We start from the raw sequence: 17179 nt of genomic DNA, 5'->3' as shown, positions 1-17179 counted from the left end.
AAGCTGGCCTGGTGGTCAGCTAAACACTGGCTTTAGACACACACGCAACCTGTCGTTATTGACAGAAAACTCTGACTCGCCATATATTTTACCAGCGGCTGATGCGAGGGAACTATAGTATTATATGCGCCAATTTAGTATGCTAAAATATGCTACTATGGCATATAGAGGGGTGTCTCAAGCAGAGACCAGGGATTCTCCAGGCACATATAATGTTAGTTGAAATTAAGATGTGGTCAAAGTTTTTCAAATATCTTCTGCAGCACATTGGCCCCAAGACCAGATTTTGGGGACTGTAGTTTTAACCGGCAAAGGACCACCCACTGTATATATACAGCACGGGTTTAAGCTTGTGTCCCGAAAGATTGGGCAGCTTAATGTCGGGTGCCCGGCAGTCAGAGACTACAAGGAACCCTGGAGAGAAGACAGAAGCGGTTTTCCCGTCTTGTGTCTTGTCTGTACTCACATACGCAGCGTGTACACGCTCAATGAGCGATGTGTATAGAATAGAGGCAGCGGCAGCTATAGCCTCCAGTAATAATGTGACTGGTCTAACTAGATCTAGAAGACCCCTTTACAGTGACAATAGGTACTATATCAGGGTCGATAGCCCTGTATCTGGGGCTGTTACAATGGAAAGTATAGTATTAAAAAAACTTAATTACATAATAAAGTCCCTCAAAAGGTCTTGTCTGATCCATGAGGGACAGGCCACAATAATAAAAAGTAAAATAAATGAAATAAAAATGACATAGAATAATGCCCAAGAAAACGGTGCCCCGCCAATCATTGTCGAAACGCTAAGCCTTGACCCAATTATCCTAAAATAGACATGTAATATATTAAAATTTACAGTAGACAATGACAATTACAAATAAAGTCTATTTTAGGGTAACACTATATTATTAACAGAAAAAAATGTTAACGTAAAAAAGCATATTTTTAACTTTTTTTTTTTTTCAAACTATAAACCTAAAAATGCTGAAAAAGCAAAAATGATGTGTACAAAAATCATAAAAAGAAACCTGCATTGGTTATGAAAAAAACATCTAAAAAGTTACGTCGCTAGCCCAACACATTAAAAAGTTACAGCCGTTTCACCGATGCGTTCTAAAAATGTCTAAACTGTGCCTGGTCCTTAATTAAGGATCAAGTAATGCATATGTAGAACTGAACACATGCACAGGGTCCTATGAGCAGAATCCTCATTAACAAACATGATCATCCATACATTCATGGTCGGTCTCAGATCTGCACATGAGGATCAGCTTGCTGCAGAACATATATTACACACATCATGTGCTGATTTCAATACATATTTTTTACGTTTTTGTTCAAACTCAAAGAACACCTTTAAAAAATCTTGAACAGCGGAATACATGTATTTATTCAAAATATGTTATTGTAGGAATTATTATAATGAACACTTTATAATATTGAGGTTTGGGATTTTGATAACATTTGTAGTTTGTTGGTAAATTTCTTGACCGCAAAATTGAAGCCATCAAATCCTGTGGCCTTAATTTATTTTTACAGTGAAAAGTAACTGAAATCAGCATGCCACGTAACAGTGTGTCAGGACGCATTTATCTGTAGTGACTGCAGATTAAATGTATTACAAGATTGTATGGCGAATGGAAACAAACTAAACGGAGGATGTGCACGAGATTGAATGTCAATCATTACATCTAATTTGCTTAATATCTCAAACATTTTTTATGACTATGAGTTTGCTTAATACATTCAACATTGCTATGAAAAATGAAGACTGCGGCTTCTGTACTGGCACGTCTGTTACACCATTGGAAAGAACTTGTCTGCAGTCATGTACCGTAATGTAGATCAGTTTTCCTGCAAACCACTAGAAAAGCTGGTAAGCAGCAATTTCAGTGACATCATTGGTTGATCGTATACCCGCAGGCACACAGTATAAGGCGACAGTGGAAGAGCTATGAGGGTAGCGACACATCAACCTCTCTGGGGCCCATCTCTTCTGAACGATCACTGTGATACTGCTGGAAATGGAGTGTATGGAGGGGAAAGAAGAAGGAAAAGCAAATCAGAGAGTAGATAAATGTTGGAAAAGACTCAACAGGCCTAGACAAGTTAGAAGGTATCACCAAACAAATCTCCTTTATGTGCATGCAGTAGTCTAAGGCCAGTGGGTCCTAATTCCAAGTTTTGCTTTCAGCACCCGTAGATACATCCTTTAAACATAACAGACTTAAAGGGGTTATCCAGGATTAGAAAACAAAACCCTATGCTTGTCTGTGGGAGGTGTCCGGCATTGCTTCTCAACAGGGCCGGCTCCAGGTTTATGTGGGCCCTTGGGCGACACAGACTTAATGGGCCCCTTTGTGGGGGAACTTATGGTGGCAGTAAAATGGCAGAAACCGTCAGTTTGTTCTCCCATATAGAAGTTAGGCCCTGTTTAGGCTCTCAGTTTGTGCCCCCATATATACAGTGCCCTCTAGATAATGCCACAGTGCCCTCTGTAGATAGTGCCGTAGTGCCACACAACCCCCTAGCAGATAGTTCCACACAGAACCCACCCTGTAGCTAGCGCTACACCCTCTCTCTGTAGATAGCGCCATTGGGGCTGAATCCCCAGCCAGAGAATTGCTGACGCTCTGGCCAGGGATTCCTCTCCAGGAGGAGCCCTTGACGTCACTGTCCATATATAAACAGGGCCGTCAGGGGCTCCCTCTAGGAGCGAAATCTCTGACAAGAGCGTCGGTAATGCTCTGGCCGGAGATACCGCTCCTGGAGGAGCCATAACGGAGTGCAGGGTCCTTGTCATGCAATGCCCCTTTAGCCATTGCACTCGACATTATGCAGTGTATCACTTTTTCTTGGCATGATCCTTTAACTCGGGTTTAAAAGTTATTTTTACAGGTTTTTTTACACAAGCGTACACTAGTAAACACACAGTAAAACACTTACATACACAGAAATAACTTACCTGCTCCAGCCGCCGCCGCTCCCTCCGGTCCGTCCGCTCCGTCTGCTACCTCCCGCTCCAAGTGCACAAGTCAGGAAGCCGCGACCGGAACTAGTAATCTTACTGTCCGTCCGCGACTTCCGGTCCACAGGAAAATGGCGCCGGACGTCGCACAATTCAACTTAGACTGTGTGGGAGCGGCGCATGCGCCGTTCCCACACAGATGGCGTACAGCATAGTGGATGGAACGGGCCCCGTTCGCATTCACTATGGGACTGTATGTGCAGTATTCCATGTCTGTATGTGTCGTTAATCGACACATACAGAAATGGAAAAAAAATGGCAGCCCCCATAAGGAAGAAAAAGTTCAAAAATAAAAAAATGTAAAACACAAACACACAAATAAATATAAAAGTTTTTAATAAAACACTAAAATCAAACTGATGTAAAAAAAATAATTGTCGTGACACTGTTCCTTTAACACTTTGATCGCCCGGTCCCTCATTTCGGCATGATCAAAGGGGACTCCCCTCTTTGATCACGTCAATGGAAACCCGGTGACACGATTAGAGTCTTGGGAAAAACCCTCTGCAGTTAGTCCTGGGGACCTAGAAAGGACCCCAGGGCTGTCTGTTCTGTAGGCCTGCTGTTAGGGCACACTATGTGTCATAGTGACACAGTGTAATGTATTCGCATACAAGAGTATGCTAATATATTATAAGTATAAAATAAAGTTGTAAATAAAGGTATCCCTTCATGGGATTGAAAAAAAAATCATTATTTAGCATAAAATATATTTTATTGCCCATATATTACATAAAAAAAAAAAAAAGACACATATTAATTATCTACCCGACCGTAATAACATTTAGTATTAACTTACCAGGTGGAAAAAAATGCTTACAAATCCTTTTTCCTATATCCACATCGAAAATATAAATTATAACTTAGACAGTACATTTTTTTAGCCCCCCCCTCCCCAAACCACACAGATTAAAAAAAAATTCTCCTGCATAAACAAGGACTCATACAGCCACATCAATGGAAAAATAAAAAAAAGGTATGGCTGATGAAAGGCAGAGGCAAAAATGAAAAAATTTAGTTGGTCATTAAAGCTCTTTGCGGCCCAGTCAATAATCCTGGTGAACCCCTTTAAAGAGGCTCTGTCACCAGATTTTGCAACCCCTATCTGCTATTGCAGCAGATCGGCGCTGCAATGTAGATAAGAGTAACGTTTTTATTTTTAAAAAACGAGCATTTTTGGCCAAGTTATGACCATTTTTGTATTTATGCAAATGAGGCTTTCTAAAGTACAACTGGGCGTGTTGAAAAGTAAAAGTACAACTGGGCGTGTATTATGTGCGTACATCGGGGCGTTTTTACTTCTTTTACTAGCTGGGCGTTCTGACGAGAAGTATCATCCACTTCTCTTCAGAACGCCCAGCTTCTGGCAGTGCAGACACAGCCGTGTTCTCGAGAGATCACGCTGTGACGTCACTCACAGGTCCTGCATCGTGTCAGACGAGCGAGAACACATCGGCACCAGAGGCTACAGATGATTCTGCAGCAGCATCGGCGTTTGCAGGTAAGTCGATGTAGCTACTTACCTGCAAACGCTGATGCTGCTGCAGAATCAACTGTAGCCTCTGGTGCTGATGTGTCCTCGCTCGTCTGACACGATGCAGGACCTGGGGCAGGAAGTGAGTGACGTCACAGCGTGATCTGCCAGAAGCTGGGCGTTCTGAAGAGAAGTGGATGATACTTCTCGTCAGAACGCCCAGCTAGTAAAAGTAGTAAACACGCCCCGATGTACGCACATAATACACGCCCACTTGGACTTTTACTTTTCAACACGCCCACTTGGACTTTTGCAAGCCTCATTTGCATAAATACAAAAATGGTCATAACTTGGCCAAAAATGCTCGTTTTTTAAAAATAAAAACATTACTCTTATCTACATTGCAGCGCCTATCTGCTGCAATAGCAGATAGGGGTTGCAAAATCTGGTGTCAGAGCCGCTTTAAATAAAATTATAAACAAAAATAAAACTCAAAGATAAGCTGATGTTTTATATTCAGGAGCTAGACCTCGGCACCACAAGGCAAATCTATGAATATTCTCCAGAGGAATATCAAATACTTGTCTACTACATCTCCATGCGCGGGGTGAGTGTCTTCTTGCTTCACATGGCTTAGTCACGGCATTATGAGGCGCAGAAGTATGGCGCAAAAGTATGGAGAAAGGCGAGTGCATAGTTCTAACATTTGGAGATGAGAAATAGGGATTAGTGGCGGTCATTTTGGACGTCACCTAGATTTTCCAACTTTGAACAACTTGACAGAAGAGGACAACTCAAGAACCCATACTCCTCTATATCCTGATGATTATTAGGGGAATCCACGTGCCAATCTTGCTGCTATATGATATTGAAGCAGCGTGATCTCTGGATGACATTTGTGCATCATCGTGAGAAGAGCGGATTATTTTTGAAGCCTCTATAGAGATTTCACATTAAAGCCAACAGTCGTGGACGTCCGAGCACCTCTTCCACCATAGCTGATAATTGCTTTCCAGACAACAGACGCTCACACATTAGTACAGTATTGCAGTGGGAATAGACACTCCGATGTGTGACCTTCTACACTGCCCATACTATACTAGTCATCTTTTTTTTATATAGTATTATGTCCGTGTCATACCGCTTGTACAATCTTTGTGATAATACAGGAGCTTTACCTGCAGTCCTATGTAAAGCCATAGCACACACATTGGGATAGCTCTGCTACATCTGTAAAATTTAGGTTTCTGTAATGATTTAATATAAAACCTTCCAGATTCATATAAGATTTTTTTCAGTGTGGGTATGAACATATGTACCTGTCAAGCAGTGAAGAGGAAGCGCTGACTGTTTCATATCTATTTCTGCCTGTTTCTCTGGAGATTATATACCCTAGGAGAATAAATCAGGGAAAGAACAATGACAAACATATGCTGTAAAATATAAGGGCTCGGGAAGAACGCGTAATAAAATAATGTATGTTTCTGCTCTTCTCAAAGGCACCTTTCTTCTAGTTTCACCACATGCTTGTAATGTAATCCTCTCCTTATAATGATATTACATAGGGCACCTTGTCTGTGGCAGATCCAAAAGATAGATTTGGATGAAATAATATTACATGGAGAAGGAAACATTTACGTAGCATTATAATGGTATATGCGGCTGGAAATTATGAACTGAAAGCCCTTTTGTATAAGGGTACCCGTAATATAATTTGTGGGTGCTTCTACTGTCATGTAACTTCCTGCAATCAACTGGTTATTGTAATTGCTTGCAATAGGTTTCCTAGCAATAGACATTGAAGACATTGCTAAGAATATACCAACAATATCTGTAGCGTTCGCAGTGGCGGATTAAGTAGACCATGGGCCCTGGGCTGTTACCCAAACTTGGGCCCCCCTTCCGCACCGCCGCCCTGCCGCGCCGTAACTATTTTTAACACTACCTTTTTGGGCAAGCATTAACAGTGTTACGATTTCCCTTGTCACAGCGCGGTGTCCCTACATACTGACAGTATCACACTGTGCAGGGACACAACCTCCTGACAAGGGGAATTGTCTATCAGTCCTGGACTGCAGAAAGACTTTTTATGAAATACAAGGATTCCTATAATAAAAGTGTCAGGAGAGATGACGGATTCTCTATAAATCTAGTGACTCACAGGTGACGACGTCTTAGATTCTAGTAGTTTTTTTCCTCTTTTCTTCTCCATCCGGTCCAGCGCTCATGACGACTTCTCCCGGCCATAACTCATTTCTGCAGAATTTGCCACTCAGACGTCTCCTCACTTTTCCAACATTTCCACACCTATAAACGAAAATAAAGTTATCATGGTGCCACATACTGTGCCCCTAAATATAATAGCACCAAACACTGCGTGCCTGAATATAATAATACCACACACTGTAAAACACAACATACACACAGCCCCCTGTACATATTACACACCCCCATAGATATCGCCATAAACAGCCCCCTCTATATATCACACATCCCCCCCCCCGTAGAGAGCGTTACACACAGCCCCCTATAGATAGTGCCATACAGCCCCCCTGTAGAGAGCGCCACACAGCCCCCCTGTAGAGAGCGCCACACAGCCCTCCCCCCCTTGTAAATAGCACCAAAAAGCCCCCCCTATAAAGAGCGCCACACACATACCACTGTGGATAGCACTACACAGCCCCCCCTTGTATATAGTGGCACACAGCGCTCCCCCTTGTATATAGTGGCACACAGCGCTCCCCCTTGTATATAGTGGCACACAGCGCTCCCCCTTGTATATAGTGGCACACAGCGCTCCCCCTTGTATATATTGCCACACAGCGCTCCCCCTTGTATATAGTGCCACAAGGTTATGTACACATTTAAAAACTTTATATCATAATTCTATATATATATATATATATATATATATATATTAGTATGTGTGTGATTGATTGATTTCATTAAAAAATATTTTTACTTTTTGAGATACAGCTGCTTTGTATCCTGTATCCGTCAGGTCAGCAGGACTGACAGGATCAGTGTCACGCAGGATCCACCTCAAATCTATCACATCTAAGATTATAATTTAGCGCAGGGCCCGTTTCACTGATCCTGTCAGTCCTGCTGACCTGACGGATACAGGATACAAAGCAGCTGTATCTCAAAAAGTGAAAATATTTTTTAATAAAACGGAATTAATAAAATAAATAAAATAAATAAAAACGACGTGATTTTTGCGACGTTTTTTCCGTAGACAATGCAGGTTTCGTTTTTTATCGTTTTTATACACACCTTTTTTGCTATATTAGAATTTTTATTCATAAAGTTTGAAAATAATAGTAAAAAAATAAGCTTTTTTTAAGTTTCAGCTATTTTTTTGGGTAATAACATAGTTTTACCCTAAAATAGACCTGTTATTTGTGATCGTCATTGTCTACCGTAAATTTTAATATATTACATGTCTATATTAGGGTAATTGGGTCAGCGCTAGCGTTACAAGAATGATTGGCGGGGGGGGTACGTTTTTTTTTGGGGTGGGTATTTTATGTGTATTTATTATTTCATTTTTTTTGCACTTTACTTTACTATTTTTTTATTATTATGTTCTGTTCCTCAAAGGTCAAAAAAGACCTTTGGGGAACTTTATATATATTTTTTCTTTCTTTTACACCATGTTTTTCCACTGTAACTGGAGCTGCACAGCAGCCCCAGTTACAGGGGAAATCAGCCCTCTCATAGTGACGATTGTCACTAATAGGGCTGTGCTGGGTCTAGTTAGACCCAGCAATAGTCTGTCACTAACGGCACCCGGCGATCATGTGACCAGTCACATGATCACCGGGAGGAATAGAGACAGCGCCGCTGCTGCTGTCTCTATTCCTATACACAGCGTTCATTGAACGCTGTGTTAGAAGACATCGGAGAAGACAGAAGCAGCGAAAGCTGTTTCTGTCTTCTCCTCAGGGTCCCCGGCAGTCACTGACAGCCGGAGACCCGACATTCAGCTGCCCGATCGCGCGGGCAGCAAGTTAAAACCCGAGCCGTAGAAAGTCTATGGCTCGGGTTTTAAGGACCCGTCCCTGACCGCTTGCCGTAAAAATACAGCCAGCGGTCGGGAACCAGTTGGGCAGGAGGATAAGCCAACTAACCTCAGCCCCGGTGACCGCCCGGCTCTTTTCTTCTCTTGCAGCTTTGGAGTAACAGAACAGCCGTCCGTCGCTGTTCTGTTACTCAATGGCGCACTTGTCAGGGAGGCGTGTCCTACCCCTTTCCCGGCCAATTCCCTGCTCCTCCCCTCCTCATCTTCGGAAGTTAGCAGCACTGGCGCGCTGAATAGGTTTGGAAGATGATGTGCGGTTTGGGCTGCCATGGGCCCCGGGCGGCCGCCCGAATCGCCCATATGATAATCCGCCACTGAGCGTTCGTCACTTCTCTATGATACAAGGGCAGGTTCAAGCACCAGTTCCTAGCAGGATGCAGACAGACTACAATGCTACATAGAGGGAGATTACACAGGTGCACTATACTGATGAACTCCCACTCCCACACCTATCATTCACGAGGGGGGTGGCTGCTTAGTATTATCATTGCACACAGATATAGCTTATATAAGGTGCCAGTCACACGGTTACATGTAGTGCACCATGCTGGCATACAGTCTATTCGTTACGTCCATACTGTTAGATCAGGCGGCCTGCCCAGCACCTTCTAAGTGTAACACACAAGTACGGACACCCCATTCACCCCCGACATACAAAGGACAGACTGCATCCTCCAAAATTATCCATGATAAACATGAGGTATTAGGTGATACTTTGACTAAAATACGCAAACTCACAACCCGCGTCGAGTCCTCATCATCTTGCGAGTCCCTGCACTCATTACAAACAAATCACTTAAAAAAGAATTACATTTATTTAAATTTACTGAAAAAGTATTATCATTGCACTACTTCTAGAAGTATAGAAGTCTTATCTGCGTACAATGATCATAATCCCCCCCCCCCCATATAAATGATCAGTGTGAGTGGCTGTTAATCAGTATTTTGTACCTGTGCGACCCCCCCCCCCCCCGCCCCCTCCATGTGGCTTGTCTGTATCCCGCTGGGACCTGGTGCTTGAACCTGCCCCTGTATCAGTAAGTATGACCTTTTCTGTCAATTGAAATAAATATAATTTTTACAGTGATCAATTTCTCCTAGCTGCTTCCTCTGGTGCATTGCTTTCTGTATTATCTTGGTCTTCTACACTAGTAAAAAAAAAAGCTTATACTTACCCAGATCTCTCTGCTTCTGCGTCCAGTCCGGCCTTCAGGGATGATGTTTCATTCCATAGGAATGCTGCAGCCAATCACAGGCTGCGTCGGTCACATGGGATGAAACATCCCAGGGGGCCAGACTGTAGGACATCAGAGGGATGCGTCGCCATGACTACGGGTAAGTATAAGCAATTTTTTTGTTTGTTTTTTTACTTGCTGCTTTCCGCAGTGGACATGCTAGCCAAAAAACTGCACCGCAATTGGTTATTCGCTGCGGGGAATAGGGCGGATACGCTGTCTACTTTTACGCAGCATATCCGCCATGTTTGAACATTTATTCCCCATAAAAAAACAATGCTGCATCATCTTTTCTTATAACTCTACATTTTTCTTTTCCTCTATTATTCCTCCTGGAAATGGCACAGCGTAGAGTTCTAAGAATTTATGGAGAATACAAGGAGAGTTGGCAGGTTCTATTTTAAGAATGGTAGCAGAAAATCCCAAACTGTGGGGCAGATTAATTATTGTCTTTGTGCCCTTCTGGTGTTTTGTGCGCCTATTTTTTTGCCGCTTATACTGTTTGCCAAGTGCATTAATACATGCTCCAGAAAAAACCTTGATTTTCTACATGTACATGCCCGCCGCCTCGGGTCGCATACTTACAATATGGCCATGGATTTGTCAAATGTGCCAGATTTAACGTCTTTTGCGTGCTCCAGTTTTGTGCCGCAGATTACTGATCTAAAGTATACCACCCAATAGCTTTCGAAGGGAAATCAGTCTAACATGCGCCAAGATACACCAAATTTATCAAACAGCATGTACATCATAGAAGAATTTTGCGCATCTTCAGCCTATCACCTCTGGCGTTAGGCTACAGTATCTCCCTCTAAGGCATTATTAATAAATCTGCCTCTATATATTTTAGAACAAGTGATAATGCGTCTGCTTTTTCTAACATTAGTCCTTTCTGTTCAAGATGTCCCCAATTAACCAAACATGTAGGATGTGTATATGTTGTGATATATTTTTAGCAATCTACCCTTATTCATGTTCTGTATATTTTCAGATGGATTGCATTTGAAGGTGCCAATTTTTTTGGAAGACAAATGCTACTAGATCCTCAGCAAATTGTAAACTGGTCACAGTTCAGCGGCTGGAAAGCTATTGGCTCCCTACGTCCTTTAAAACAGGTACCACAAGCTATAAACTGCACTCATTGATCATTTTCTGTTGACAGTCCATCAATAAACAAGTCATAAAGATTAAAGGCTGAAAAGTTTGGTTACTTTAGCTGGCTGAAGGCCACAGTTATTAGCACCTGTCCATCACGTCACATTATCTGATGTTCTAGAAACATAACTAGGGCTCTTGAGTAACATGGGAAATACCAGGAACGAACATCCTCCCCATCTGGGCTGTAGTGTCAAAAAGGATAGTGTGGATATATATGATAAATGACAAAAATACAGTTACAAAACCACAAACAACATACACATATATAAGGGTAAACACAAATACAGTCAAACATACAGATACAAACATACATAAACAACATCCATATAGATACATAAGGAAATACACATGTATAAAACCTATACATACACACATGCATATAAACATTCGGCACATACAGAACTCCCAGTCCGGGGTCCAAATTGCAGATATGGCAGGAGTTTCTCAACTATATCACTGCATCTTTTAGGAAAATCTTCTGTAGTCTATATGTAAGCAGTGACCAGTTTATTCATGGGATTATGTTCTTGGGAACACGACTATATTTGATGGAGGCAATGTCATTATGACATGAGGACAGTTACATCTATTGGGGTGAAACAGACTGAGGTTTAGGTTGTAGAAGAGGAATGACCCTCAAGAAGCAGAGTAATAGTTTCAGACAACTGTCCAACCAGGAAAGTTTCTATAGGAGTTTTAGAAATTGTAGACGCACTCGGGCCTTGGAGTCTCAGGGGCCCTAAAAGCTGCCTCTGCCCTTATGAGGACAGCAGTATTATAAGTGACCGTTAAGGGCCCAGGAGCTTCAAGCTACACATATGTATCTGTCAACTATGAAAGATTGTCATGCACATCTAAAAACATATTCTTATATCCACCTTTTTTCTCGCCGCAGCCGTCTGTATATTTCATGGTTAAGAACAGACACAAGGACAAGTACTTGACAGTCACTGGGAAACTTACAGATACAAGGGCAACGTTTGTCAGTGTCTCTTCAAGGAATGGGCAGACCACTCAGATCTGGTATTTCTGCAGAGGATTCCTAAAGTCCAAGGTACACAAAAACCACTGGAGAGATTATAGAATAAATAATATATGATGAAATATCAGCTTGATATACGGACATAAGATTACCATTCTTTTCACATATCCCCGCTGAAAAGAGTAGCTGGTCCATACGGTCTCAGACGCTATGGGGAATCTATCAACGTTTCTACGTCAGTTTTCTTGCAATTTGCAACAAATGCGACTTTTGGGCTGTTTTTATTCCGCTCTTGCGACTTTTCTAAAGAAATGGGTGTTTCTTAGTAAAAGAGGGCAGGGCCACCCACAGCCCAACAAATTTAATATAATTTATGCCAGAAACTGGTGCAGATTTCACTATGTGGCCAGGACTGTAACAGGGTGCAGGCAGGTCCTGTGACAGGCGCTCTACCATCACTCCCCTCACTGTTCCGCTTCTGCCCCTGCCGTATCTTCATGAGCATCAGGGTGCATACAACGTCCTGGTGCCGGGCAGGGCCCTACATGTGACGCAGCACACAGCATGCTGACGCTAGACGTTATGTGCAGCTTCGCATTTAACGTCCTGACGCTTCTCAGCGACCAGCACCTTGTATGCGGGATCCTGAGAAGATCTGGGAAAAGCAGAGTACCCAGTACTTCTTTTTTTTTTTTTATGTCAGATTGGGAAGGGATAGGCATGGGGCCAACCTGTGTGACCAGAATTGTTACGCCACAAATGTGGCGCTTGGGCAGCCGACACATTTATTTAGAGGCGTGATGTATCTTACTCCAGCGGAGCAGAAAGCTAAGACGGACGTATGAAACGTTGGTCTTTGCAAATCTGCACTTAAGTGTTAGAGCTCCTTGTTCTTGTACCAAATTATTGAAAATATTCTGGTGATCTGGAAGTGATGAGCTCTTTGAGCTTGGTGTAACAAGTGCACCTGGACCAACTTCATATTCCACGTACAATTTTCATGCAAAACCGATATGTAAAATAATTATCATAGGTATCATTATTAGGTTTTCTAATGACTAACCTTTTATGATGTCAGATTGGTGTGGTCCAGCAGCTAGGACCTTCACCTGTCCCACGAAAGAGTGGATTTCTGTCCCTAATATCAGTGAAGAGATGGACGTACTGGCTATCCTCCAATGAAGATAATCGGTATCATGGAAAACAGTGGCATCATGTTGACTCCATGACATCATATAAATTGTGTTTCTTGAAGATAATCTCTCTTCATTTAGGGTTCTCAGGCTTCTCCGTGACACTTGATGGTTTCACCTGGTTGTCCTCTACTCTGTTGTCTGCATTTCTTCAAGGCATTTTTAGTCCACCAAAAATTGCAGAGCGAAAGCAGTTGTGAGAATAGAGCTAAGTGAATCTTCTACATTTCGAAGATTACCATGTTCTTGATAACTGTTATTTTTACATCACATTTTCAGGCAAATGATTCATGTTTGGATGTCATCGGAGGCAAAAATATTCCTGGATCAAAGGTGTCATTGTGGGCAGAACATGGGAAAACACGACAGAAGTGGAAGATCAATAAAGATGGGACCATTTCTTCATATATAAGTGATGACCTTGTTCTTGATCTCAAAGGTATGAGATTAAAGAATTATTTTAGGTGCTTTTTATTCAACATTCATCTGCTGCCTGTGTTTGTCACACCTACTTCAGAACGAAAAGGACTGTAACCAGACTATAAGGGTGTTCACAGCAGCACAGAGAACAGTGAGGGGCTGCATGTCAAATGATAATGTAAGGGGAAGGGAGGCAGGCTGTGCGCCAATGCTGAAATAAAACGTCAGATATATAAACATCTAGATTCCATCTACCACTGTTAAAGTGGATTTCCACCCAAAACATAAAATGAGTCCTAAATGAATAAATAAGAAGTAGACAATATTGATAATTATCGTTGTTTTACTGACCGAGATATTGACACAAACTGTCGATTTTCTTCTGTGGATCCCAGTAAGTTTGCTAAGACCCTAAGGGGGTTGTCCGAAATTAAAAAACAAACACAATCCATAGACAAGACTGGTGCTATTTCTATGTTGCAAACTTTTTCTTTAACGCAATGTTACCGATACCACCCATGACTTATGTTGTTTTATTTACATAGGTGGAAATTACTACGATCAAAACTACATAGTAGTCAACAAAGTCGGAGAAAATATTCTGACGCAGAAGTGGGACATTGAAATATTATGATGTCTCCAACATGAGCGCTCACAATGGCGTCTCTGATGTATTGGACACATCTTTCCTCTCAGCCTTTGGAAAATGGAATCTACTGAAGTCATATGTCACTGGTTGCTCTGCAAATATGCCTGGCAGGTGGCCAAGAAAGCATGGCTCATGTCATTCAGAAGATATGTTTTCCGTCTGCTCCAGGCCACACTCAGCTTGGTGGCATCAGGAAAGATTTCAGAACAGACTTTGGTTTTGTGCCGCTGGATCCAAAAACACATGAACGGGAAAAGTCTGGGAAAAGTTTCCGTTACCTCTTTCACTCCGGACTGAACGACCTTCAAGTTTATATATGTGGATCCCCCACGCCGCTTCCTTGTTTATAAGCTACATCTATGCACATTCATATCTGGATCTATCCACGCCGTACCCTCCATACCATGTTACTGGAACGCTTCATAGCCCATCCGTGTTACATAGAACATATGACAGCACTTGACCATCACACTGCATACATAGAGACCGCATTTAAGCATGGCTGAAGTTCGTTTTTAAGTTGATAAACATTTTCTATACATCCATTCAGACACGAGAACATGGCCACTGCCTCAAACATGCCGCATTACCACATTCTGATAACGTTTTACAGGTCTATGTTAATGGAAATAAGCGGGGCTAAATGGAGTGATCTGTATCAATAAGCTAGTAATAAATCTGGAGGCAGGTATCTTGGACGTACATTGTATTTGCTGAGGGGTATATATAAGTTGTGTGTATTATGTAGAGATATAGCAGAGGTGAAGTTATAAGATGCTGCAAAGCCAGATTGTCATAGACACAACCAATTGTGATATCTCATACACAAGGTAACATGGCACCCACAGCAGTGTATGCGTCCATACTGTACCTCCGGATGCCTCCAACTCATAAATCGTGCCATCTTCCATTGGAGTCCCTACCGCCAAAATGCTCGAACCATGTACCACCGTACAGGCTCCGAACGAGGCCTTAATGGGTTACCTGTGGATTGACATGGGTTTACATGTAAACTTACTTAATCACTAGCCCCTCTTCACACAGATTTCAAATCCGATAACAATCTACATCCAATGCATGTGAATTGGGTTTCCGCAAAGCCCTGTTTACATGCAACAGAAAATTTCTGGATGGATTGTTATCCACACCGTTTCATGGATTCTGCACAGAAAAGCCGAGGATTAGCCCCATTAAATGACGATCGTGTTACTTGCTATCTGCTGCACATCTCATTTCTGCTGTGGATTATGTAGTAATTACGTGTCCGATTTGCAATATGCAAATCCGACATGTGTGAACGGACCCGAAGTGTACAAACAATGCAGATCCAAGAAGTAAAATGACAATATCAGCACTGTTATATCTGTATATTTCTCTGAATATGTAAAACACACCATATATCTACTGCATAAAAACATTTACCCATAAATTTCCATAGAGGCAGTTTTTGGCTGATCTTAATCATTTCTGCAGAATGCCAGGATAAGTGGCACCATGGGCGATTGGCAACTGATTTTCACCAAACGCCTCCATAAAAATTGGGAATTTTCAGGCCAAAACCTGTAGAATGTCTATGGATAGCTTACCTGAGTAGTTCAATTTTGTCTTGCAGCATTAATGGATTTGGAGCATTCACATTTGCACAAGGCGTCCTCTTTTTCCCCAAAAACAAAGTCTCAGTTGCCAGTTGCCACCACTAGTTTTAAATTGAACAGGCCCCCCCAGTGGTGGCCACAGGCAAGAAAGGAAATGGTGTACCCTAGCTTTATCAAGTATATTGGGCAAGTGCTCCAAATCATTTATACCGATGGTGTCTTAAAAAAATAAAAAATAAATTGTTACAGTGGGTACCACTGTTGGCATACATGTAGCAGTTTTTAGATGAAAGCTCAGACATGGGCCCATGAAAGTAGAAGGGCTCTTTCATATCTTCAGTATATGGTCAATGCAATCGTCCTTCGGCCATTTATAAGCACAATTTCAGTTCTCTCAGGCCTTTTAATGGCAAAGGTTTTCCAATCTTATAAAACATTTTTAATTTCAATGAGAAAATTGTATTGGACCAGAAGAATATGTTCATACACATACATGTAAGATTCTCACAGGATAGAGTCAAGTTGCTCAGCTATAAAAAGGACTGCTTGGTGTAATACTTGTATTCTTATGGATATATATCATGTACATACACACACACACACACACACACACACACACACACACACACACATATATATATATATATATATACACACACACACAAACACACACATATATATATATATATATATATATATATGTATATATATATACACACACACACACACAAACACACACAAACACACACATATATATATATATATATATATGCCCTGCATGATGATGCAGAAAATTGTATATTTATACTGTTCAGGAACTATATTGAATAAGATATTTATATAACGCTGTAAGTAATGTTTGTGTATATGTGTAAATCCAGATCAGATGAATCTATAGAACATATATGTATATTATGCAGCTACATAGGAAGAGATGGTGTAAATCAGATTTAAAATTAGATGATCATGTGGAAGATGAACCGGATGAGTGCCTTTACTTGTAATATTCTGTCAATACTGATGGTAATTTCTTTATATTTGGAATAAAAATGATCTAAACAGCCATTATACACGGTATTGGTCTGTATGGAAGCACCTCATTGCTTGCATTCCCTTTAGTTAACTGATAAGAAAATGGGTCAGATAAGTCATACATCGCCTCAATGACCTCCATTATAAAAAAAAACAAAAAAAAAAAAACCATATACATAAACCCCCCCCCCGTGTTATTGCTAAAACAAGAAAATGGGTATCCGATGTAATTTACAAAAACGTATTACAAAATCACAGTTTGGCATAGGATTAGCCCATAGGGATAATTCACAGATATTAGCCAAAGGGATAAATTAGCCAAATTAGCCAAA

At 41.4% G+C, this 17179-nt stretch overlaps 1 protein-coding gene across 1 annotated transcript in view; it reads left to right on the top strand.

Moving 5' to 3' along the window:
- The window catches only part of CRYBG3 (crystallin beta-gamma domain containing 3), a 165739-nt gene extending 148864 nt beyond the window's left edge, over positions 1-16875 (top strand). The window contains exons 19-22 of the mRNA XM_075854447.1: positions 10810-10933; positions 11872-12030; positions 13431-13590; positions 14117-16875. Of these exons, the coding sequence (XP_075710562.1) occupies positions 10810-10933; positions 11872-12030; positions 13431-13590; positions 14117-14205 (532 nt within the window). The 3' untranslated portion in view covers positions 14206-16875. The remainder of the gene's footprint in view (positions 1-10809; positions 10934-11871; positions 12031-13430; positions 13591-14116) is intronic.
- Positions 16876-17179: the final 304 nt, after the last annotated feature.

This window comes from Rhinoderma darwinii, chromosome 2 (assembly GCF_050947455.1).
Source record: "Rhinoderma darwinii isolate aRhiDar2 chromosome 2, aRhiDar2.hap1, whole genome shotgun sequence".
NCBI lineage: Eukaryota > Metazoa > Chordata > Amphibia > Anura > Rhinodermatidae > Rhinoderma > Rhinoderma darwinii.
Note: the sequence above shows the minus strand (reverse complement) of the source record. Positions and strands in the feature narration are given on the sequence as shown.